General features: G+C 40.7%; 1 protein-coding gene and 1 long non-coding RNA gene across 6 annotated transcripts in view; one reads left to right on the plus strand and one right to left on the minus strand.

The window, feature by feature from the left end:
• PDE4B (phosphodiesterase 4B) overlaps nt 1–26749 on the plus strand; it is a 541893-nt gene that overhangs the window by 420267 nt on the left and 94877 nt on the right. For all 5 annotated transcript variants that reach the window (XM_072820651.1, XM_072820652.1, XM_072820655.1 and 2 more), the window contains 3 exons: nt 9389–9425; nt 9547–9617; nt 19162–19214. In XM_072820651.1, the coding sequence (XP_072676752.1) occupies nt 9389–9425; nt 9547–9617; nt 19162–19214 (161 nt within the window). The remainder of the gene's footprint in view (nt 1–9388; nt 9426–9546; nt 9618–19161; nt 19215–26749) is intronic.
• Nucleotides 5499–18973, minus strand: LOC140630457 (uncharacterized). The gene is made up of 3 exons (XR_012028222.1): nt 18686–18973; nt 6244–6378; nt 5499–5781 (listed from the first exon to the last, which is right to left on the minus strand). It is a non-coding gene; the product is annotated as an uncharacterized lncRNA (long non-coding RNA).

Consider the following 26749-nt stretch of genomic DNA (forward strand, 5'->3'; position numbering starts at 1 on the left):
AAAAAACTGTCATTCGGCTTCATTTCCTGAACTGTTGAATCATTTATGGGTTGAGAACCTTGACACTTTTTGCAAATAATACTTGAATTTTCCACAGTATATGCAGTTTGCATGAGGCTATGGTGAAAAAGAAAAACAGCAATTGGGGACATGCCTCCTTTCTCAGTGGTCTTTGGTGACATTTAATAGCCATCATCCAGCCGTCTGCATCCCTTTTCTGGAACCTTAACCCAATGCCCACTTGCTGCTGGGTTCCTTGGTGAGACACAACACTCCACCACCCTATTAAACACAGTTGATGTTTTTGTTTTGCTACTATTAATTGTAGATCTCTAATTCTTAAAGAACAATGACAAGGTTGTATTACTCGTTTATTAAATTTCTGAAACTAAATAAAGCTGGATGCTGGAATTCATGCCTTAAGAGGTTTCTGGGCACATGTACAATTGTTTTTAACATCATATGTTATAAAGATATTGGTAGCTCCCTAAAATCTCTGGCCTGAAAATTTTCACTGGGCTCTCTTCTGCTGTTGGAAAAGAAGCAAAAAAGGGTCACCTTCTTATGAAAGGGGCAGGGGACATTTTAAAGCTACCAGTAAGAAAGGATTCTTAGGACATTTCTGCCAACAAATTCCAATAGAAGCACCCTTGGCCTAAAATGTCTCAATTGTTGGGTAGGCCAAAATTCATTTATTCATTCATTTTGCAGATACGTCCCAAATCTCTCCAATGTGCCATGCAGTATGTTAGGCTCTGGGAATAAAAGATTAACAAAACAGTGGAAAAATCACAGATAGGTTAAAAACAGATATTCTCAGAAAGGTTGCATGCTCTCAGGGAGGTTACAGTTAATAAGAAAGATAAAAAGAACACCCACATAACTCTACTACGGAGTGGAAGGAAATATTTAATGAGTGCTTATCTCAAGGCCAGTGGTACCAATATGGCTTATTTTTTTTAATCTTCATGACAGTCCTGTCAGGTAGGTACCACTATTATCTTCACTGTATAGATAATGAAAGCAAGCCTTTGAGAGACTGGAGAAAACTGCCCTCATTCCGTGACTCTATGACTGTATGCCATGCTGTATCCCACAATGTAGCTAAGACCACATTCAAATTTTTTTATTCTATTTGCCTATATTCTTTAAACTGCAGAGTAGAATCTCTACCACCAGATAGAAGACAGATGAGTGCAGAGTCAAGGTGCCTGAGGCAGGAGGAGAGGTAATCCCTTTGCTGCAGATCATGCCGAGCCAAGAATGTTTCTGACCAAGGTTTGCATGGGGGCTTGGCTGAGTATACCTGGAATTTCCTCTTTTACCAAGAGAAACACCTCTCTAGACATCGTAGGTAGAAAGCAGAGGAAACCGGGTGAGCTGAAAGTAATTATAGTTCCATTCACATAGTGTCTGACAGGTAAAAGATTAGCTTTGGAAGGCAGCTCACAGTACCCCACACTCTTGCCAAATAGCGTGATGAATCTCAGGGTCATTCTGAGGCTTCCCAGAAGGTTCTGACCAAACTTCAGATTAAATTCTGATAATTTTTTAAGAACCAAAGGTTATGAAAATTTGAACTCAAGGAGACCTTAAAGATTACAGTCCAACTCAGTCTACAGCTGTAAAAAAAGAGACCTAATTCTAAGTGACTCTGCATGTGGTGTCTCTAATATTCATGGTTTACCCTCTTCAATTTTGTCAACCACCAAAATTTTCCCCCTAACTTAGAACCTACTGTAAATTTAGGCAAGTTATAATTGTATGTGTAAGTTATCTAGTATCATTCTCACTGTTTTGTTTTTGTTTTTCGAGAAAAGGACTTTTTAAAATTAAAAGAACAAATGTAGAAAGGACACACTTTCATAATAAAGAATAGCCTTTCCTGAGAAAACACAGTGGGCAATATAAGATCACCCTTTCAAAGATATTGATAATAGAATCTATTAAAATCTTTGAATAAAAATGGCGTATTTTTTTACTTTGCAAATGTTTCAACGTTAGAGGTAAACTTTTACATATTTGTCGGTTTAGGAATTTCTATTTCTCAATACAAAAAGAAGAGGAGCTTGAATGATATCCAGATTTTTCTGGTATTTCCTTTTATCAGGACTGTGTTGGAAAATCCAGTTTCACATCAGTAGCTTGAGCTAAACTGAAGTAATGCTCTCAAAGATATTTCACCTGATTATTACTCTTCAGAGTGAATTGAAATGAATAGAAGAAGAGCAACCCACAATCCTCTCCATGCTTTTCCTGTCTTCTTCCCATGGGAGCCAAGGAAAAGAAGGATAGGTCTAGAGTCTTGATGGAAAGGTCATTGGGTGGGGGTTATGGGATGCTCCCAGCTCAGAAGCTCCTCGTATTCAGCATGGTACCATCATGGATTTATGTAGAAGGTGGAAAACTTGCATAATAACTCTGTATTAAACCCTAGAGGTGGGATCCCTGGGTGGCTCAGCGGTTTGGTGCCTGCCTTTGGCCGGGGGCGCGATCCTGGAGTCCCGGGTTCGAGTCCCACGTCAGGCTCCCGGCATGGAGCCTGCTTCTCCCTCCTCCTGTGTCTCTGCCTCTTTCTCTCTCTCTCAGTGTCTATCATAAATAAAAATAAATAAATAAATCTTTAAAAAAAAAAAAAACCCTAGAGGTTACCAGGTATTTACCCCAATGACAGATGTAGTGAAATGATGGGACACCTGCACCCCGATGTTCATAGCAGCAATGTCCACAATAGCCAAACTGTGAAAGGAGCCATGATGTTCTTCAACAGATGAGGGATAAAGATGTGGTCTATATATACAATGGAAAATTACTCAGCCATCAGAAAGGATGAATAGCTACCATTTACTTTAACATGGATGGAACTGGAGGGTATTATGCTGAGTGAAGTAAGTCAATCGGAGAAAGATAATTATCATATGGTTTCATTTATATACGGAATATAAGAAATAGTGAAAGGATGGAAACTGAATGGTAAAAAATTAAAGAAGAAGACAAACCATGAGAGACTCCTAACTCTGGGAAACAAAAGATTGTTGAAAGGGAGGGGGGTGGGGAGATGGGGTAAATGGGAGATGGGTATTAAGGAGGGCACATGATGAGATGAGCACTGGATGTTATACTATATGTTGGCAAATTGAATTTAAATAAAATATTTCTTAAAACCCAGTAGTAGGGATCCCTGGGTGGCACAGCGGTTTAGTGCCTGCCTTTGGCCCAGGGCGTGATCCTGGGGACGCAGGATCGAATCCCACGTCAGGCTCCCAGTGCATGGAGCCTGCTTCTCCCTCTGCCTATGTCTCTGCCTCTCTCTCTCTCTCTCTCTCTCTGTGACTATCATAAAAATAAATAAATAAATAAATAAAAAGCCCAGTAGTAGGGACAACACTAGCTTTTCCACATTTCTCATCTGAACACTTTCAGAAGAGTAAAGGGAAACATAAGCAGGGAGAGTGAGTGAGAAAATATTAAGATTAAAAATGGGAATGGAAAATTAAAAGTGGCTTTAACTTTTAGCAACCAAAGAAAGATTGAAATAAGGCTTTTTATTAAAGAAAACAAGATCATCACTGGGTCCCATGAGGAAATTTCAGATGCTTTCCTAGATGTGGCAATACTCTGCTGATTTCTCTTTTGTTCCTCTGTTATAGTCATCTCTAACGTAATGCCTATGTACACCGAGGTACAGATTTCCCAATGGGAACATCAAGTACTGGAAACTGGTGAGACCAGTTACGTTGTTCAAAACTGTGGCAGGAACTACCCTGAACAGGATGGAGTTTTGACAGTCCACAAATCCACAGGGAAGGAAGATCCGCATTTCCTTCATTTGGTCACCCGATTTGCAAAGCCTAATGTAGGCAAAGAGCATTTTAAAGTCATTTGTGTGAGAGCTAAATGGTCTCTAGAGAGAGCATTCAAGGGAAAAAAGCATTAATAACTGCTCACTTAAATGTAAGACCAGTTTATTGATGGACTACCAAAAAAGTACCCCGTGGTGCTTAAGACTTCAGTTAGACCTATAGCCATCACACTTACTAGCATCCTGACGTTGGCATTGAATCTCTTTTACAGTGCTAAATTACCTGTAAATAAAAGTGCACATAAAATAAAAGTGCATTTCCTATGTGCTAGGTACTATTTAAAGTACTTTACATACGTTAACTCATTTAATTCCCATTACTTTACTTGAGTTGGTACTATAATTTTCTTGTGTTAAAGATGAAGACAATTAATGCTTAAGGAAGTTAAGTAACATGCCTAATAAACGGGGAACCAAGGCTTCACTCTAAATCATATGGATATTTAGTATATATACAGACTCAAAATGAGGATGAAAAATAAAAATATTGATATTAATCTCTGCTCTGCCTACTTTCCCAGCTGTTATGAGGATCATATTCATTCTTTTTTTATAACAAAAACTTTTAAATTTAGGCACTCTGCAAGCAAAGAAAACATTTTCTGTGTCTTCATGAGGGTTGAAAGTTTAATAAGTCTATAGGGAGTTTTAATATCTTCGAATTAGGGGAATTATAGAAAGGTATTCGGGGGACTTTGAAAGGTCTGGCCAGGCAGGTGAGTAACCCACTTTGAATAGTTAGGGCTAAGATATAAGAGTTAGCCAGGTGGAGGATTATGCAGGAAGAAGGGCCATGTGCTAACTACTCTCTAGTTGTCAGGAGCATTATGAAGAAGCACAACTCAGTGCAACTGAGGCAGAGAATGTGAGCAGATGAGGAAGTGGTGAGAAGCAAGGCTGGAAAAGTAAACAGAAACCTCATCACCAGGTGCCTGTCCTAAGGAGTTGGTCTCTGTACTGAAGGGAATTAGTGGGGAGCTACTAAAGGCTTTTTATTTTTTAAGATTTTACTTATTTATTTATTTACTTACTTACTTATTTATTTATCAGAGAAAGAGAGCATGCATAAGCATGGGCAGCAGCAGAGGGAGAGGGAGAAGCAGGTTCCCCACTGAGCAAGGAGCCCGATGTAGCACTCCATCCCTGAATCCCGGGATCATGACCTGAGCCAAAGGCAGATGCTTAACTGACTGAGCCACCCAGGCGCCATGCTACTAAAGGCTTTTAAGCAGGAAAATACATAATCCAATGAATATTTTTGAAAGATAGCTCTGATTACATTCAAGAGTGGTTTGGATGGTGGACAAGCCTAAAGACTAGTGTCCAAGAGCCAAATGGAGGACTGCTTTGGTAATCCACATAATAGAGGGTAGGGATCTACATTAGAGGAGATCCAGTGGGCAATTAATAAATATTTGCAAGTTAGCATAAGCAGGGGTTGGTGGTTGTATGGGGGGAGGTTTCAGACTTGACCAACAAGATAGGTGGTTGCGCCATATTTTAGGGTCAAGAACATTCTCTTGTCACATGAAATAATGTATGTGAAAATGCTTTATAAACTGTAAAGTACAACATTAGTTCTTTTGACTGCAAGAGGGGAGGATATGACTCTCCCAACAGAGTTCTCACCAGTAGGGAAGATAGACATGCAATTTTAAAATTATAATAATAATGATACCTACTACTAACAAGAATAACTATGACTAAATGAATAAATGCTTATATGTGCCAAGCATTGTTGTAAGAGTTGTACATGTACAACTAACTTAATTCTTACAACACACCACATTACAGATAAAGAAATTGAGGCCTAGAGAGGTTGCCTGATGTCTAATAGCTAGTAATTGTGTAATCCAGAAACAAACCAGTGCTGTCTGGCTTCAAAATCTGTGTTCTTGACCACCGTAGTATATGTCTATCTGTAGGACAGAGTAAAATCAGCGTTACAAGTAGAATTCTATGTGTAGGTATGAAACAGAGAAAGACAAAATTAATGGAATCCAGAGGGCATACCAAAGGAAGTAGCATTTTTACTTTCTAGAAAACCTTTTCACTGTTTAGTGCAGACCTGCACTCGTTTGAAGACCTATAGTTGTCGTCAGCAATTATTCTACAAAGTTGTAATGTGCTGGTTTTGTCACTAGATGTTGCTCATGCCATGGTTCTGAACATCTGGCATTGCCCTCCCTAGCCATTTGGGAAACAAAGTACATCAGTTTTCATAATTAATCATAATTAATTTTATTATTTCCGTGCCATTTTATTGTAATTATTAATATATCAAATTATGATTAAACATTTTAGAATCGTTTAATAAATAATCTGGCTGTGCTCAGATAGGAATTTTGTTTTGTTTTTTTCCTATGCTTGCTATAAATTACCTGCAAATTGTCTGATCCATTCCCCTAGCAGCTATTATATGATGTACAGCATGAGCTTTTGCCTTTCAAATCCTTTAAAGGAACCAGCGCTGGGGACCTGCAAGTCCATCTCTTGTTTCTGAATTTTCTGCTTTCCTTTAAAAAAAAAAAAAAAGATTATATTTATTTGTTCACACACAGAGAGAGGCAGAGACATAGACAGGAGAAACAGGCTCCTTGCAGGGAGCACGATGTGGGACTCAATTCCAGGACCCAGGATCATGTACTAAGCCAAAGGCAGAAGCTTAACCACTGAGCTACCCAGGTGTCCCTGAATTTTCTGCTTTCCTAAACTTCAAAAGTTCCATGATGATAAAGTCATGCTGACATGGTGCCCCCTTAGTCTTTTCTTCCCTTAAATCATTGCTTTGTGCCTTTTTGGTAACTCCTCGTTCATGCAACAATTCATCAGCTTTAGGTGCTACATGTGTATGAGATTTGCTTACATGGTTAGCTTTTATTGGGTATTTAGACTCCCAAAATCTAGGAGCCTTAGATAATCTACTTAACTCTTAGCTTCATTACCTTAGATCCCCAACTCATCCTGAGGCCCTTATGAACAATGTGAACTTCCTAGCAGAAATCAGAACAAATAGCAAGATATTTCACCCATGTAAAGTTCATCTCAAGAAAATGGCTTGGTAAAGGGCAGTTCTTGGTATAGTTCACCACCCTGCCTTTATCACAACTGCTTCTCTCAGCACCTTCTTCTGTCTCCTTTGGCTTTTCTCCAAGAACCCTGAGGCTTCTCTCTTTCTCTATATTTCCCCACCTCCAGAAGCCAGTCCCTGCCATTGCTTTAACTTTCCCCACTCTGAAATGTGTAGCTCCAGTTCCCATATTTCTGTCTTCCTGCTTGATGTCTCCACTGGGATATCAATGAGGATCTTAAAATTCAGCTTGTGGGAAAGTGACATGTCTCCCGCCCAATTTCTCCTTACTTTCTTATTTCTGCTTATGACTTCACTATTTTCCCTCTCACCCATCTTTTAAACTGGACTAGTATTTCTTTATGACCCCTTAGCCAATTAAATGCTGAGTCTTTGGCAAGACTTAGGGTCTCTTCAAACTGTCTTTTCCTCTTTCTTCCTCTGCTTCACCAATTTCTTCTTGTCTGAATGACTGCATTATCCCTCTAACCATTCTTCCTGACTCTGTCCTCTCTTTGATCTGTCTCTTGGTGTCTGCAGCATTTTCCTTTCTAAAGCACTTTTCCATTTGTCTACCTCACTAAGAACCTTCACTAACTCCCTTCTCCCTTCTGAGTTATGTACCACCTCTATGACATGGTCTATACCACCCGTAAGATGGGTGTGAAGGACCCTCTAATCATATCCTCTAAAAATGTCTCTAGGTAGTGTGTTCAAATCTGCCCAAATAGCCACCAGGCATCTCAGTGAGCATGCTCAGTACTTTCCCATTTCATGCCTTTGTTCTTGCCATTTCTCATTGGTGGCATGCTTTTTAAAGCCTGCCCTTCAAAGTTCATCTCAAAACCACTCATTCAATCAAGCCTGCCCTACTTCCTCTAATTTGTAATTATTACCTCTCCTGTACAACCCATTAAGTTTTCCCATTAGGTGTTTGTATTTCTCATTCTATATCTATTGCGGTCTTTTCTGTATCCCCTACTGTGTTTTAACGGCGGGTAGGACAGGGGCGAGGGGAGGGTGGTATCATGGACTCTGTATAATTCAATATGCCAACTATGTAGGGTCATCATAACATAGGTAATTTAATGGCTAAAAACACAGATTTTGGCTACAAAACAGTCTTAGCTCTTCCACTTATGATGTGCTGGTTAAGCAGTAGCTTACCTTCTCTAAGCCTTGATACCATCTTTAAATGGGAATATTACGAGTAACCTGCCTTAAGCCTTCTTACAAGAGTTAAATGAGATATTGCACATAAAGTGCTTAGAGCAGGGTCTGACGTATGGTAATCATGCAAAGAATGCTCTCGTCAGTATTCTCTTTGTAGTCATTGTACACAGTAGATGCACAAGAACTTGACTGGAATGAATTGAAGGGGGACTTCTAGCTAAAGATGAAGGTAGAAAGCAAAGTATTATATTAAATAAGACCCCAGAGAGGTGCGTCCATATTAGAGAAGAGGCCCACTTGGGCATATGAGTTGTTGAGCTCTGCATCTCAACATCAAATGTAATGCCTGATACTGAGGCAGGTGCTGCATAATCATTGGTTGTGCTCACATAATAAGGTGTCATATTTATATGGCAATGAGGACAGAGAAGATCAGACAGTAAAAGAAGGTCGTTGTCAGTCAACTTCTGTGCAGCTGTTTCGATTCACAAATAATAAATTGGCCTGATTTTGTGTCTGCAACTAACAACAATGTGACTTCTAATGACTTTATGAAGAGCTTGCCAAATATGGGCTTAAGTAGATTTATCAAAGCATGTGCCAGAGAGAGAGTGCATTTCTGAAAACATGCTTTTGACTCTTCCTAAGTACAGATTTACGTAACACTAGTTATATCATCATCAGATCTTTGGGACAAAATGAACAACAGTGATATGGTTAATAGTAGGCTCAGTCTATACACTCCCATCTTGAAAGCTTCTCCTTGGGTACTTTAAGAAAAAAAGTTATATTAAAAACAAAAAAAGTAATGGGATTCCCAGACAGAAATCTGTGTTTAAATGGCATTAAGGCTGTGGTTCAAATCAACAAAAGCCAGGAAATCCAAAGTTAACCTTTATCCAGACTGTTATGCCATTTTTTCCAACTCTGTGTATGCCTGTGAGCAGCCTTCCCTTTGAATTTCCTGGCTCTTGGCAACCAAGTCGCTTTGAATTACAGTACTCTGGGTCTGCTATTTAATGGGAATGTACCCTGAGGATATACGCTTACTTGCAAGTGCTTTTCTGTGTCACTGTAAGCCCAGGAGCCATGAACCTGGTATTTTTCTCTTTCGAGTTCTTAGGGTTTCCATTTATGCCTAGATCAGTCCTGCCATATATCCAGGTAGAAAGACTTGTGTAACATTTGTGTTGCTAACACTGATAAAGTTTAATATTACAACTTTTATGTCATAGTTATAATTCAAATTCGTTTCTAAATGTTTGTTTCTCTCTCTTCACCAGACATGGCGATGACTTGATTGTCACACCTTTTGCCCAGGTATGTATCATGCTGGCCCTGGCTTGCTCTCCCTCTGCCCCAGGTGCAGTTTCTCTGTGGCCTCTGAACTTGCCCACTGGTCTCCCTTTGTTCCTAACCATCCTGATAATTGTCCTTCTAGGTCCTTGCCAGCTTGCGAAGTGTGAGAAACAACTTTACTGTACTGACAAACCTTCATGGAGCATCCAACAAGTAAGCATGAACTTTTTGTGGAGTTATGAATCCCTTCCATAAAGACAAAAACATTGAGCAACATTAAAAAGAAGAAGAAGAAAAAAAAACTATTGCATGGAAATTTGCCCTCCAAACTAAGTTAGGACAAACTGAATGTGAAAATAGGATGGAGCACCATAGTATTTTAGAACTGGTAAGATGTTAGAAATTAGTCTGGATCTTATTAATCTTTGCACCCTTGACACTTAGTAGACAATAAGAGTTCAACAAACGGAAGCTCAAGATGAGGATTTTTGTTGACATTTGCTTGTACTACTTTACAAAGTGTGAATACTTATCAGTAACAGCCATAAATTCTACTAAAATTCTTTGGGAATAGCTATTAATGAATTCAGAGATTCAAATGCAAGATTAAAGGTAGCAAAAAGTTCAAGTCCAAGTTGCCTTTTTTGGATACTACATAAACAGGCTCATGCAATTTAATGAATAAAAGTGGGATTATCTTCTGCTCTGCCCCAAATAACTATATAGCCCTGGTCATTTCGCTAACGTTGCCGAACCTTGGTCTCCTCATCTTTATAATGTAAGGTTTGAACTCCAAGTTCCCACATAACTTTCTCCTCCAAAATCATTTCAATCTGTGAGTCTAAGTGCTATGCATTCACTATCCAGCATTTTAAAAGATCATCACAGGGCTCAGAAGGTCCAAGAATCAATGATTGTGGAATGGCACCCAAGGCACTTCATGATCCAGTTCAAATTAGTTTGATTGATAGTTGACTGGGTTTATATTTGATGCAGTATACATGAAAGCTAGAAACTTGCCCGGCCTCTTTTGTAGTGATACTCCCTGTTTGTTCATTTATTAAATGATTCACCCTGAAGTATTTATTTAGTACATACTATTTATCTGTGCATATATGTATGTTTTTGAAAAATATTTATTGAGCACCACCTTTCACCAGGAACTGGTAATATAATAGTGCCCCAAAACAGACAAGTTTTCTGCCCTTTCAAGTCTTGCATTCAAATAGGAAGTGCCAGAGCATATGGTGGTGAATAATCAGACCAGGTCTCTAGCCACATGGGATCACATTCTAACAACTGTGGTCTGGTTGTTCCCTGCATGTTCTATTTTCCATCCTAATTATGAACTTACTGTTCTCTCTTCCTAAAATGTCTCTTTCCACCTGCCAGTGATTGTCTGGCTAAATCCTACTTGCTTTTATAGCTCATCTCTAGTATCACCTTCACCAGAATGCTTTGCCTGACCCCACCAAGCTTGGCTGACTGCCCCTCCATGGCCCCCAAGCACTCATCCAAACTTCTCACACCATTTAGCGGTCTCTGCCCATCACTAGCCTCAGTGTCCTTTGAGGTCCCTTTAGAATTACATTTACTTTTCCTTGAATTTCCAAGATGTAGCAAAATGCCTGACACATAGTATACAATCTGTAAATATTCACCACACATATAAATTTTTGAATAAGTAATCATTAGAGAAAGACCACCAATTATTTGGACAATTATTATGTCAGAAGAGATTTCTTCCCTTTCCCCATCTTTTTCTTTTTTCTTTTCTTTCTTTCTTCCCTTTTTTTTTTTTTTTTTTTACAGACAAGGGCCTCTGGGGCCATACTGTTGGTTTTATAACCCAGTCCTACCACTTGACAACTATGTGATGTGGGCACAACTTCTCTACTTCCCAATCTATAAAATAGGGTTGCTCTGAGGATGAAATGAATTGATATTTATAGAGCATTTATAACAACATCTAGCACATTGTAGGTGCTCCATAATTGTGAGATATTATAACTGATAGTTAACATTTCTCTTGCTGAATCCAGACAGTGTAACACTTTGGAATTTTCACATTCATTATCTCAGTTATAAGCACCATAAATGCTAGTTATGACAGGTGTTGTTGCCCCCACTGTGTGGACAAGGAGACAAAGCCTGGGGAGATTAAATGACTTGCACAAGAACGCAGCACTTCTGATGAAGAGCAGAGTCAGACCTCAAGCATAATAACTTGACTCTCATGGCAGTGTACTTTGTAAGGAATAAGAGTTGTTCTCTTCCCATGTAGGGGAAAACAGAGCTCTTTCTGTGTTTTTCTTCCCTGTGAGTCTCCTTGATGAACAGAAAACACTTCATTTCTGACTCTCTGGTCACCAAATGTGTGGAAGTCCCCTACCCTGCAATAAGAAGCAAGTCTTGGACACCAGCTGTGCATCGTACAATTTAACTCAGTTCAGACACTATCTACCTGTAGACCCCATCGGGTCCTAGCTTACAGGATCAGTCCCACAGGACTGCCTCCCACTTGGATGTCAGTCACTGCTCAGGCTGGCACCTGTGCTTCTCACCTACTGTCTACGGAGTGCAGTTTCCCACGGGCCCTTCCTCAGGTTCAACTAATTTGCCAGAGTAGCTTGTAGAACTAAGGGAAACACCTACTTAGCTTTACCAGTTGACTAAAGGACAAGACAAAGGCACACATGCACTGCCAGATGAAGAAGCTACCTAGAGTGAGGTCTGGGAGGGTCCTGAACACAGGAGCATCAGTCTGCATGGACTTGGGGGGCATCACCCTCCCAGGGTGGAAATATTCACCTGCCTGGGAGGTCTCTGAACTGCATGCTATTGGGATTTTATGGATACTTCATCATATAGACATGATCAATTATTAACTCTGTTTTTAGCCCCTCTTCCCTCTCTGGAGGATGAAAGGTGGGGTTGAAAATTCCAAACCCTTAATTGTTGCTTGGTCCTTCTGGTGTCCAACCCCTCCAAGGAGCCTACCCAGAGTTGCCTCATTAGAACAAAAGATGCTCCTAGTGTTCTTATCACTTAGGAAGTTACAAGAATTTTAGAAACTCTGTGCCAGGAATTGAGGGCAGAGACCAATATATTCTATTTCTATCACCTCACATCTTTGCTTTCACTACACTCATTAAGTCTTTTTGGGCTTGGGGGAGAAACCTCCCAGGGATTTTTAAAAGAGAGTCATTTAGAAAGAACTTATGGAATAGATGAAGGTCAGAGAGCCAAAAGGCAGAGACATGAACTAAGAGAGTGTTTTCAGGAATTAAAATATTAGGAGTGGGGCACCTGGGTGGCTCAGTCAGTTAAGCATCTGACTCTTGATTTTGGCTCAGGTCATGATCTCAAGGCCTTGAGATAGAGCTCTGCACTGGGCTCTTCCCTGAGGGCAGAGCCTGCTTGAGATTCTCTCTTTCTCCTTCTGCCCCTCCCCCCTACTCTCTCTCAAATAAGTAAAAAAAAATTTTTTTAATGTTAAAATATTAGGAGTAAAGCCCTGGACTGAGAGATGATGGAGGTCAGAACTCGGGAGGAAAGATTAATAAGGATACATTTCGAAGGCTTCTTTAGCTTAGCAGGACTCAAGTTTACCACACTGCTCCAGGGCAAAGGGTTATAAGGGATGTTTTTAGTTATTGAGTGTTAACCAGCAACTTGAATATTCTTTTTCTGTAACTATGAGGGCATTCAGCCTAACTGTGCTGGTTAATCGGCTATGCCAGCTGAAGCTGCTTTCTTGAGAATCAAGTCTCTCCACAGCCTTCAGGGTTTTGAGACACATAAACCTTCAAGAACTAGAGTACCCTAAGACCACGATTGTCACATACAGAGCTGACCCCAGAGCCCATTCTCACAATGTGGCTGAGGACCACCCTCCAAATTATGGCCCTTTGCATCACCTTTGGTCCAAACCAAACCACACTCATCAAACAGAATAGATCTCCAGCAGTAGGATAGTTGTATCTGATGATCTGTCTCAAATCTAGCCCCATGTTTGTATAGTGTTAATCCTCTTATTGATTCCAAGTATTTTCTTGAAACCAAGACCACCTAACAAAAGTTCAAAGCAGGGCACACATACCACTAGAACTTCACCAGGAGTGGAGATTGCCTATCTAGCTTGGGCTGAGAACTGAATGATGGGCTTTAGCTACAAATGAAGCAGCATAGTGGGTGCAGATTGGAAAACTGAGGGTTAATTTAATGCATCCTATCCTATTCCTAGATAGTCAATATCCTCAAAGAAATAACACTGAGGACAAGAATACCTGCCAGAAATGGGTCCACTATACCGAGACCATTTCCCACATATTCATTTGTCATAACAACTGAAACTGTAAGATTCATGGAACTCACAAGTTGCTTTCTGGGATATTTGACTTGGGTTCCAGGGTGACACTTCTTGCTTTAAATGTAACATTTAAGCAATAATTCTGTCCTTGGAATGGTTTTCTTGAGACATCTGGATAGTGTGGTTTACTATAGGAAAAGGAACTCCCACATAGAACTCTACTTCTCATAAGTCAAGATTTCCTTTATCTTTTGGCTCTTTGCTCTGCATAAAAATAGTTCATTGTCTGCCTGAGCTTTACCACCCAAGGGGTGAAAATCTCAGTTTCTGTTGAGGTGATTTCCTTGCTCTTCCATGAAATGTTTCATTGAGAGATGCTTGATTGGGCCTGTATTTCTTGGCTTCAAATTAAAACCTATTATTTCTTCAGTCCCAGGAGTTAATTTTGAAAATATGGCCTTCATTTAGAGCTGTTAATTCAGATAAACATCCCTAAAGCATTTACTGGCTTCAACTGATGGAGAAATCACTTATGAGTGAGAATGCCCACCATTCTTCAGTCTGATAACCAGGGAGTAGAGCAGCTGGGAACAAAGAGGTGTCCTCCATCATTCAACTGTGCATCTGGCATTGCAGAAATCACTAGTGGCTATCAGGAAATCATGTGACATCTCTGTATCAACATTCTTCCAGGGCATGATTTAATCAACGTGTATGTACTCTTTAAGAAAGAATTAATAACCACTTAACTTTGTTTTCAATGTATATCTTTCATTGCTTTATGTCCTTTGGCATAGTATTTAAATTAGTGGAGAATAATAAAATCTCTAGCATTCAGAGGGGAAAGAACCCAGCCAAATTTCCTCAGAGTAAGTGAGGAAATATACATAAAAGTCCTCACACAGGAGATGGCACATTGTAAATTAGCAGTAAATGTTAGTTGCCGCCTGCTTTCCCCAAGTGAGGAAGAAACCGAGAGGTTCAGTGAGTTGCCGAGGGCTATACAGTTGGAAGGTGCCAGAGCCAAGATTAGGATTCCTGTCTTCTTATTCATGGTCCAGTCCTTTCTCTACTGTGCTATTCAGGGCTGTAAAATATTAACTGCTGTGGCCAAATTATCTTCCCTATTAATACCACATCTTTAATCCAGGCATATAACTTCTTATGATTCTTCTATAAGTTAAGGACCACTGGAAACTGGGCAACCAATGACATTTTCTTCTGGCACTCATGACAGGTTCTAATTGGCACTCTCATGCCCTGCAAGCAATAATACAGCTTTCAGAAGTCATTTATTCATTTAATATGTGTTGAGCCTCTTCTCTGCACTACGTCTTGGGAATAAGTGGGAAACCAAGTAAATATGGTTCCTGCTTTTGCAAAGCTTACACACATAGATGCTTATCTGAATTAACAACTCTAAACAAGAGCCTTATTTTCAGAATTCACTCCGAGGACAAAGGAATTTATGTAGCTTGTGTCATTTTCAAGAAGTCATTGGGAGAATTGGATGCTGCAAGTAGCCAAACTGTTAAGAAAGCAGAGATTCCCAAACATTTAGGGTCCCCTAGCTCAGTGTCTCCTTGCACAAGAGCTTTTTTTTGGAACTCAGCAAGAGAGGTAAAATAAAATTATTAACAATGTGTTATTAATCTCATGAATATATATTGAATGCCTCTATTGTAGCAAATGTTTTGCCGGTTCCAAGTTTACAAAGATGAATGAGACCCAGTCTTTGCTTAAATTTCTCACAGGTGAGTTGAGGAGACAGACAAGAAAATAGGAACTGCAAGACAGTCTGAGCAATGTGAGGATGGTGCAAAAGCAGCAAACCACAAGTAGCAAAGCCAGTGACTACTCACAGTGGGGAAGGCTAAGGAAGTGATGGCTGAAGGGATTCCATGTGCAGGGGAAGGAGTCTGCCACTTACAAAGAAGGAAAAGAGCAAGCAGAGCAAAACATTTGCAAAAGCCCAGTAATATGAGTACATGCTGTGTTTGTGGGAATAGTGAGAAGTATGCAGAACCAAGACTGTAGAGGAAAAGGAAACCAGATAAAACATTCATGTAGTATTTGGCTTCTCAAAGGATTGTCACATCAACAGTTCATTCAATAAACAGTTCACCAACATTTATGGAGTGTCCACTCTTTGTGAGGCAGGTTGGTATCTATCTACAGAAGATATACCGAAAGGAGTCAACACTGGATCCCCCCACCAATGGGATCATGGATTAGGTGGGGATAATATGTGCACATATGAGTTGTAACAGGAGGAAATAACCCTAAAGGTACAAAGCACCATGGGATATTAGAAGAGGGGTCAATTTTAGCTAACATGATGACATCCTTGGCAGAAGATGGCATTTGACCTTTGAAGGTGGGATTCCGACACCAATGCCAATGTGGACTTTTCCCCTACACATCCAAGCAGTTTTCCCTTAACACCAGCTGAATGCCCTACAACTCAACTCAGTTCTGATGCTCTATCTGCCTGTGCTTCTGATCCACCGACTATAGATCAGAAGTTCCCATGGCCCCCCTTCTTGGGTTTTGTTAATTTGCTAGAGTGGCTCACAGTACTCAGAGAAATATTTTACTTACAAGAATACTGGTTTATTATAAAAGGATATAATTCAGTAATGGCCAAATGGAAGAGGTGCAATCTCCTCGCATTCACCATCCTGGAAACACACCAAGCCCAGTCCTTCAGGGTTTTTAGAGGGGCTTCGTTACATAGTCATGATGAATTAAATCACTGGCCACCAGTGGTTACTGAACTTAATCTCCAGCTCCTCTCATCTCCCCAGAGGAGGGGCTGAAAGTGCCAACCCTCTAATCAGGTGGTTGATTCCCCCGTGATCAGCCCCCATCCTTAGGTCACTCAGAAGCTTTCCATAAATCTCATTAACATAACAAAAGACTCTTTTTATAGCTCTTTTAACACTTACATCTTATAGCACTTTTTATAGCAAATTCCAAGAGTTTTGGGAACTCTGTGGTAGGAATGAAGACAAAGATCAAATATATATTTCTTATTATAAATCACAACATCACGGAAGGGAAGGTGATATTTACACGTGTGGAGAGCTTCCCTTTCAGAGGAATAGCCTGAGCAATGTCAGGAAAGGGACAGCACATGTTCAAGGAAGAATAAGCGATCCTTCCTTCCTTCCTTCTTTTTTTTATTCATTAACCCTTCACTGAGTGCACGGCATATGAAAGACCATCCTGGGTTCCAGGGATCCAGTAGTCAACAAGTTGTTCCGGGCCTGCATACATTTTATATTTAAACTAAGGAGTTCCGTATTGAACACTCATTAGTGCCTATTTTAATCACAGTTTCAAAGTGCTACTAAGGAGAAGTATGAGGTACAGGAGATCAAACAGCCAGCCAGTGGTTTGAGATGAAATGTCAGGAATTCTACTAGATAAGCTGGGAAAAGCATGTTGAGGCCAAAGAGCAGAGGACTTTGAATGTTAAGCTAAGGAGTTTGGAATTTAATCTCTTACTTTTCCTGAAAAACAGCCCTCAGTATGACTGCAGGTGTTATCAGCAGATGGAATAGTGGAAAGAGAATGCACTTTGGATTCAGAAGGTCTTAGCTTTGAATCTCAACCATGCCAGTTATAAACCATGTGTGCTTCAGCATATTTCTTAAGCTCTTAACCTCTGCTTCAGTCTCCTTCTGCTTGAAATGAGATGATTATATTCCCAGTGGAAGCTAAGAAGTACCTAGCATGATGTTTAGCAGGAAAAAAGTAATTTTTGGATGACAAGAAAATGTCATGCCATAGACGGTTTAAAAGTATTGTGTTTAGGGGATCCCGGGGTGGCTCAGCGGTTTGGCGCCTGCCTTTGGCCCAGGGCGCGATCCTGGAGTCCCGTGATCGAGTCCCGCGTCGGGCTCCCGGCATGGAGCCTGCTTCTCTCTCTGCCTGTGTCTCTGCCTCTCTCTCTCTCTCTGTCTATCATGAATAAATAAATTTTTTTTTAAAGTACTGTGTTTAGATGACCTAGCTGGTACATGTTTGGTAAATATGAACCCTGTCCATCAGACCCTGCAGCTGTCAGGCATGTTACCTAGAAACTAGGTTCCCCTAATGGATCACAGATGGATTTGGTGCACTTACAAACCTAGGAACTGGTGACCATACCAGTAGGGAGACCCTTTCTTAAGATCCTTGCAGGCCATTCTCGGTCATTTAGAATCTGGCTTCCTTCCCAAACTTGGTTGTGGATCAGAACTCACAGATTTATGTTAAGGATACAGATTCCCAGGCCCCATCCAAGATACACTGAAATAGTCTCTCCAGGGATGGAGAAGGGAATCATACTTTTAATAGCTCTGCAAGTGAGTAGGACACTCATCCATACTTGAGAACCACTGACTGGCCTAGAGTCCCACTCTCGTGCTTGTTGCTAATATCCTATTGCTCTTTAGTGGGGCAGAAAGTCCTCTATTCTAGTGGTTCTGAAAATGGGCTCCCCAGATCAGCAGTATCAGTACCACCAAGGCACTTCTAGACATGCAGAGTCTCAGGCTCACCCCAGGCCAGTTCAGTCAAACACCCTGGGGATTGACTAGTCTAGCAGTGAATCTTAGTAAAGCGTTCTAGGTGATTCTGATGACGCTAAAATTTGAGGACCACTGCTCTATACTATTTGGGGGAAGTTCTCCTGTCATGTGATGGGCAGAGAAGTTCCACAAAGCATGAAAAGGTTAGTGAGACCAGCAAAATTGGGGAGTGGAAGCGGGTTTGGGGGATAGAGAAGAGAAAAAAGAAAAACAAAAAACAAAAGGAGGAGCCCAGTATTTGTGAAGCCTGGGTTTGTTTGCTTGTGTCATTAGACTCTTGACATCAGCAGGCTTGTTACAATGTAGAATAATGCCCAATTCCTCTGTGAAAAGACCACTCCAGAGGTTAAGGAAGCTGGAATGCTATTCCCATGTGACTTTTGGCAACTGACTTCATCTCTCTGGGTCTCAGTTTCCGGAAGTGCAAAAGGGAGACCTGGACTGATTGGTCTCTAAGGGCTCTTCTGGCACAACATTCTAGCAGCACTGCCAAAGGAATGGAGATCCACTCTGACATTTGGTGTTATTCCTGAGCAAGCGTATTGTCTGAGGACCTCCTGTAGCAGTGACACCTGAAACAGAGGGGCTGGTTAGGGACCTGGAGTAAACGACTTCCTTCCTGGAGAGCCGGAGCATCCAGGAGGCTGTGCATAGGGAAATTCCAGGCCATCTGGATATGAGAGGATTGCAGTCATCTACCAGTGTTATGGGAGACCGCCTTCTGGAGAGAGCATTATGTCATTTGATAGCTCATTATGACCTGGAAAACTCCTCAGTGATCATGGAGGTGGGGGGTGGAGAGGGGAGCAAGAGATGTGGAGGTGATGTTCATACACAGACTCGGGCCTTCTTTCCTCTGTTTCCACAGGAGATCCCCAGCTGCTACTAGTCAGCCACCTGTCTCCAGAGTCAACCTGCAAGGTAAGCTGCATCGTGCAGCCTAATCTCCCTGTTTCAAAGTAATAAATATGTCACTTATGCAGAAACATTTTTTCAGATGATAGCATTTGTTTGCATATCATGGCCCTCTGAAGTCTCTTGGTGACTTTTTTTCAAAGGCATAGTGGAGCTTTACTTCATTCCATGTAAAACTGAATGAAATGCAGTATGAAACAGTTTTCCCATCATGTGTGTGCCTGGGCTTTCCCATCATGTGATGGATGGGTGGTAATGGGGCTCCCCAGAAGGGAGGCAGGAGCTCTATTGATACTGCAACTTCACCTAGGCTTGCAGGCCCCAGTGAATGCCAGGACAGCTAAGTTCAAAGGCCCCGAGGGGCCCCCAGGTTGGCCTGAGCTCCCCACAGGGTATGTTAGTGGTTTTCCTCCTAGCGTCAACTAGAGGTCCCACTTGAATCTACATCCTTTCCAGGTGTGAAACCAAAGCCTTTTCCAGCTCACAAATCATTTCCCTTGGAGGTCATCCAACTTTGTTCCTCAGATGTATGTATGTGGGGGGTAGGCATGGGGGGATGGCGTTGTGTTTTTCTTGTGGGTTTTTTTTTTTTTTTTAAAGAAACCTAATGTCTCATCTTACAGGGCTGTGCATATACTCTCCGTGCAGAGTTGAGAGTTATGGAGGGGCAGGGCTACCCTGAAGCAACACTCTGGAGATGTATTGAACATAAAACCTACTTGACATAAGATGCAACCAGTTATATGAGGTTTTTAAAAGTCCAAAATGGAGTCCCTCCACCCCCACCCTCCACCCTCCCAACCATTCCCTGCTAGAGTGGTAGTGGACCTGAGCAAAACTGCAGGAGAAACAAGAAATAGAGCTCTGTTGAGATTGTCTCACACCAAACAGCACTGCCTTGAACACTTCTCTGTCCAGCTATGGTATTCCCACTGGTTTATACTTAGCGATCTTCCTTCCTTGCATGTTGCATTCTCTCGCTGGTATCACAGCCATGAGGATGATGGAAATCATGCAAAAGCCCATCTTCTAAAACAAAGGAACAAAAATATAGGTTCCATTGGCTCGCTAGTTTCCGAAGTATTTATGGTACACGCTTTAAAAAATACTTTTATTAGAAAAAGATTGAGAATAAGAATAAAGGTGAAAGGAAGAAATTAAATAAAAGTAAGTTTGCCTCGAGAAACCCATGATATGAAACAGAGAGAAGAAAATAGTACTCTGTCCAGGGGCTTCAAAGACCTGGTGTGCTGATGTACTATTTCCGTTAGAAGTTTGATAAAAGGAAACTAAATAGAGTGTTTTAACATATAACTGGTGTTATGTAGTTGGAGACCAAAGGAGGTGGTTTTGAAACTCCTATCATTTCATCATTTTAGCTTACCAGTGAGACACCATTGCTCACATTTCTGTTAGCCAAATGCAATAAGAAGCTTTTGACATCAATTTGAATATTTAAACTGTTTTCTTTTTCTTGTAATAAATACTGACAAACACTAGGAAAATATGTGATATTTATGGCTCTATAAATTAGCTCATTAGCCAAAGATGTTGTTGAAAAGATCATTTTGTGATTATTGGCACAGTAACTATAGCTTGGCACCTAGGGATTCTTTTGCTAAATTCTTTTAAAACAATGAAGCAAAGAAATGACAATACCACTTAGGCAATTTGTTTTTGTCTGTCTTTGTGGCAAACTACAAAAATTCTGGCTTTTCATCGGGAAGAGAATGTAGCGATACCAATTATTACGTAATTATAGGTTTCAAAATCTCCTTAATGCTTAACCACAACCAGAAAAGGAAGGAGGACACACACATCCTGTGTTTTGTTCTTATTATCAGCTTAAATAAGTCAGGCAGATTTTTCCTGGTATTTTAATATTTATCAGCATGTGACAAAGAGGTGTGTTTAAATAGAAATTCTAAAGGGGAATGAAAAATAAGTAGCTCAGAGCAAACAGAATTAAAACGCTGGAGTGCTGCTTTAAAAGATGATTTTTCATGATAATAAGATCAAGTTTTCATTTATTATCACTAATGTGGAACTCATCGTTTCAATGAAATCTAAGATAAAAGATACAAGAAACCCATGATCACTTAAACAGATTTAGCAACAATCCAGTTTGTTAAGAAAGCCTGACTGACCTAGGTAACTGTTCTTAGATTTAAAAAAAAAAAAAAAAAAAAAAAGCAAGTGTAAGAGAGAGACAGAGACAAAGAGAGAAATAAAAAAGTTAAATATTTTTAAAAGGCGTTTTTTTCATGTATCTAAATGAAGGGGATGCAATTCATTGTAAAAGCTAATTGTCAGAACCCATGGTTAAGCTGGTACATTTGCTCTTACAAATTGATCATTAACTGAAATAATGCATGGGGGAAATAGCAAATTGCTTAGTCTTCAGTACCTTTATTCTCTCTATTGAATCAAGGTTTCTCTTCTCAGTTCTCAGATACAACGTGAATTTCCCTCCTCTGCTAAGCTATCCCAATATTCTTTAAAAAAAAAAAAATCAGTGTAATTGCTCCTTTTGTGTGCTATGGCAACAATCCTATTCTAGGTTATATTGCAATTCATGGCTTATGTGTCTCCTGCATTGGAGCACCTTGGTGGCAGGAGCTGCACCTTATTCATCTCCTTATTCAAAATTCATTAGCTTAGCTATTTTCACATAGTAGGAGGACAGTAAATCTTGATTTGACCAGATCTGCATAATGTTTGTGGAGTTCATCTTAAGAAAAACATCCATAAATTAAATTTCAACAATGAGTCAATATTTTTTATCTCTATGAATATGTGAAATATTCAACTGTGGTTTTTTTACTATGAAAAAAAATCAGTTATTGCATTGAAATGAAAAGAGGTTTAAAACACATTATATAACAGCATATGTATGTATATATGTATTTGTGTGGTCATATGGGTTTTAGACAGAAAGAGTTAAATACAAAAAGTTGGCGTTTTGCACTTTGAATTGCAAAGCCAGAGGAAAGTAATTGAGAATTTAAAACGCAGAAAGTATAGCAGCATGGAATTGATACACTCCTGGTTTCAGGAGAAAGATGCACTACATCCTTCTGGAAGTGTTGAAAATGCTAACACTGTGGAGTGTAGTGAACATCTCTATTTGTATCACATTTTGCCTTTGCACAAGCAGGAATTCCAGACCTTTTCCCTGTAGTGAGTTAGGATTGGAACAGAAAGGAGGAAAAACATAGAAGAAAAAACTCTCCAAAACAAGGCAGGTTTCTGTCATCTGTATACATTCAACATGGAAATTGGAAGTAATTTTTAGGATTTCAGGCCTCAAACTATTTTCAACAGAAAAAATCAGATAGATGAGGAAAACCAGTGTGTGTGTGTGTGTGTGTGTGTGTGTGTGTGTGTGTGTGTAGGATAATTGTCTCACTTTTTCCATCCATCCTATCCTTTGCCTTTGCATGCATTTCAATAGTGAGTACAGATATGTCATGGGAAGTAAGAATTTCATGAAAGAGTAAATCATCCAGCATTCACTGCCTTTACAAAATGACTCTTTGCTTTACAAAAGAATTAGAGAAGGATTCCTCTTGATGGCCAGAACCTCTGATTCATATGCTGTGACTTGATTTATAATGTATATTGTATATACAACATTTCAGCAGTCAAATCCATCTGTAAGATGGGATATTCTATATTAATCTTCTTGTTCTAAAATTTAACAATAAACATATTGAGCAAGAGCATCACCAATATAATAGATTGAATGACAGTGAGTCCCCAGGTCCATGAGTCATCAGAAATGACAGCAAACCAGGCCACGAAGATGACCAGAAAATTGCCTGAAGACTTCAGGCCAGACTGGTGCAGACCAAGAGTCTCTCCCAGCCTGGGTCTCCAAAGCCTTGGTTTATGGTGGTTTTCAACACCAGTCAATTAGACAGTTTTCAAGAAAAGCCTGTACATGGAGAAATAAGATGCGATAACATAGGACTTTCCTGTATGTCTGAAATAGGTTTGCCTAAGTGAGAAATAGACTTAATTAATTTTTTTCAGTACTCATGGGAATCTCTTTCTCCTATTCTGTGTCCAAGCCATCCTGGGTGAGGAAATGACTCTTTACTGGTTGCTAAAACAGAAGGGGCTTTCTGCTAAGAAGCCTACTTCTCAATATGAGTTCTTCCCACATCTTTACTTTATTATGAATATCCCCCCGAAGATTCATGGGGGTGTGCCAGACGCAGGATCTGCTCAAGGAGTGGACAAGGGGCTCAGAGAGTTATCTTGGATTCTAAGAAATTTCAGAAAGTCATGACATTGACTGAGTTCTCATTCCTGGCCAGAGCTGCCAGGTCCTAGGATGAGAAATGGACTGTGGGTACACAAGTAAAGGGCTCTCTGAGAACCACAGCAGTGGCCTGAGAGCTGGCCTGTGTCAGATGACTGGAAATGAAGCCTGGCATAAGCACGACATTTGCTTGGTTTCTACATTAAGCAAGAACTCTGAGGCAGGATTACAACACTTACGGACAAATACGAATAAAATCAATTGTGTTACCAAAGGCTGTGGCCATGTACAACAAAAGAGAGACTGGGGGAAATAACCAGAGAAAGAGGGCGGGGGGGTGGGGGGAGAAGAAGGAGTGGGAGAAAAAACTAGAAATATCAGAGAATTTTTTCATTAGTGTTCTGATTGTCCTGTGGCCTGAATTATTGGAATAATTGCCTTAATGACTCACCTCGAGTGTTTAAGCAGCCTGCACACAAATGTTAGGGCAAATGCGCTAGAAAAGCCCCAGTAATTCTGGGAATAATTCCCCAAATGGTTGTTTTATAAGAACTTCTTTTGTCTAAAATAGCCCTCTTCTGAACATTTACCCCAGAGCATCAATATCAGGCTATTTATATTGATCTGCAATTATTTCATGTATGTCTAAAATTAAGTGTGGGTAGTTGCAAAAACTTTGACAAGTCAACTGAAGTGTGAATAGTTAAAATGCTACCCTTGAGCAAACATTGCCAAAAATAAAGCCCTGCTCATTAATGGCTATTTCCCCAGTTCAAAATTAATTTCTAAATTTAGTGTGACCGCTTCTTCGTATTCAGTGGCACCAGCGAAACCTGCCGCATCTAATCTCTCACTTGCTGCCTCAAAACTTGAGTCCATTCCGGGTTGACTCCACTTCATGTTTCTGTGCTGCCGAGAAACACCATCCACCCACCCCCCCAGAAAGTTGGAATCATGCATGTTAGTAAGTATTTCAGTTATGCTATTGACGTCAATGGAGTCATTAAATAGATTGCTGGCCCTCCCAGAGGCAAATCACTGCCAGGGACCTAGATACAGACACGTTTTTTACAAAGACAACCATCAGCTTTTGCTATAGCAGTAAGCCAGAGAAAGGGAAAAGTTTATACTGTAGCAGACCTATCTCCAAACACAGTTTATTTTTTTCTTTTGCATTTTAGTTCCGGCCTTTCTTTCTCTTTGGTTACAGTAGGCTCAGGCGATGCCCACATATTGTTGCCTCAGTGTTTTGTGTTCAAAAGCATCTCCTGTAATTGAGACCGTGAGGGGTGGCCCCCCACTTCTGAAAACGTGTCTCACCTTCAGCTCTCCACAGCCCATCTTGATGTTTATTTGGTGGCATAAATTGTCTGGGCAAACCGCTATTGTCTGCCAGCAAGGCTGTGTTTGATATAGGGTTCCCTGAGTAAACAGTGTTTTCTGAACACACACACATCCACACACGCGCACAACTTTGTCCTCTCTGCACTTCTGCATGGCTCGTAGCCACAGCCCTCCATCCACGAATCGACCTTAATGCAGCCTGCTCTGTGCTGGGGCACTGGGGGCTCTGAAGCAAGGGGTGGAGGAGGAGGCTAGGGGGAAAGCTTCACTTCTCTCAGCTGCCGCAGCAGGCAAGAGGCTGCCCACGTGCCCGGGGCCTCCAGAGCCGCAGCTGCTGCCTACCTCAAGTCTGGTCATGCAGCTCCCAGGTGTGTGAGAGAGAGCCCTTCAGGAAACATCTGTCTCCTTCTGGGTATTTTTGACAGCTCCATTTACCTGGACAGCCCCAGGAGTCAGAGCCAAAGATTCACCTCATACCTGGACTCCTCCACCTCAGGGTTAAGGAGCCATCCTGAGCAGACAGCTTTCTTCAGATCTGGTCACCTGAATCCACCATGTTGGTTTCAGCTCTCATCTCCCTTCCCCCCCCGTGGTCTCCTACTCCCACACTGCCCCACTTGCTTGTCAGTTAGTGTGTGTGTGTGTGTGTGTGTGTGTGTGTAGACACATATATTGATATATATGTTTGGTTTTCTTTTTTAGTTAGTGTGTATATAAATGCCAGACATCTGACCACCGTTGGTCACCCCTTTTGGTGCATCTGGAGACCTGGATCCATTCCGCCTCTACCATTGCTCCTTCTCCTATATTCCTAGCTTTGAGTAGTGGCTTCACAGTCCATCCTTTATCTCTCTCTTTACCTCCAGCAGCCAATTCCCTTTTTTTTTTTTTTTTTTTTTATGATTTCATCTATTTGTTTCAGACAGAGAGAGAAAGAGAGTGCATTGGGGCAGGGAGAGGCAGAGGGAGAAGCAGACCCCCTGCTGAGGAGGGAGCCTGACGTGGGACTCCATCTCAGGACCCTGAAATCATGACCTGAGCTGAAGGCAGACACTCAACGACCGAGCCACCCAGGAGCCCAACCAACAGCAGATTTTTATAGCCTTTCCTTGAATCATCCCCCCTTCTTTTCCTCTCCATCCCTTCTTTCTTAATTCAGTGCTTCATCCTCCCACACTTAAACCATTATGGTGGACCTCCCCCTCGGTTTGTTGTCCTTAATCCTTCCCTGCTGCAATCCACCCTCCATTCAGGTACTAGAATTAATCTTCTAAACCCAATGATAGTTATTTCCTTAGTTGGCTCTCCTTTGCCTTCAACACAAGATCCCTTCTTCTTACCAATTCCTGCAGAATTTTGCTCCTAATTCCTTCTTTGTTCTCATCTTTCACTTTAACCCCCATGCACAACTGATGGCTGAGGTGCCCTAAACATACTGTCCCTCAAATATGTCAGGTTCTTCTTGCCTTTCGGCCTTTGTACACGCAGTTCCCTCTGTCCGAGCTGCCTTTTCGCAAAAATATCACTCACGTATTGAGCTTGGGGATATTCTTACATTGTCAAGTGAATAAGTTCTTTCGACTCACTGAATCTTGGATTCTGGAGTCAGGATTCAACTAAATACATAATCTCAATCCAGAGCCTGATATATATAACACATGCTTAGTAAACACTAATTCTTTTACTCATTCCCATCTGAAAAGTACATTCCTTACCCTTCAACACTCAGCATATCTGCCATCTTCTGTAGGAGCTCCCTGCCACACATCCAAAATTATTCTCAACTATTATCTTAGTTATTATCTCAAACTCAATAATTGGCTTGTCATATTATGCTGTATTTATTTAATTTTATTCCCTTCTCAACTAAGACTGTCCCAAGTTCAAGGGCTAATTTTTTTCAATATCCCCATTTTATAGAATATGACCT

This window comes from Canis lupus, chromosome 3, assembly GCF_048164855.1.
Source record: "Canis lupus baileyi chromosome 3, mCanLup2.hap1, whole genome shotgun sequence".
In the NCBI taxonomy this organism is placed as follows: Eukaryota; Metazoa; Chordata; class Mammalia; order Carnivora; family Canidae; genus Canis; species Canis lupus.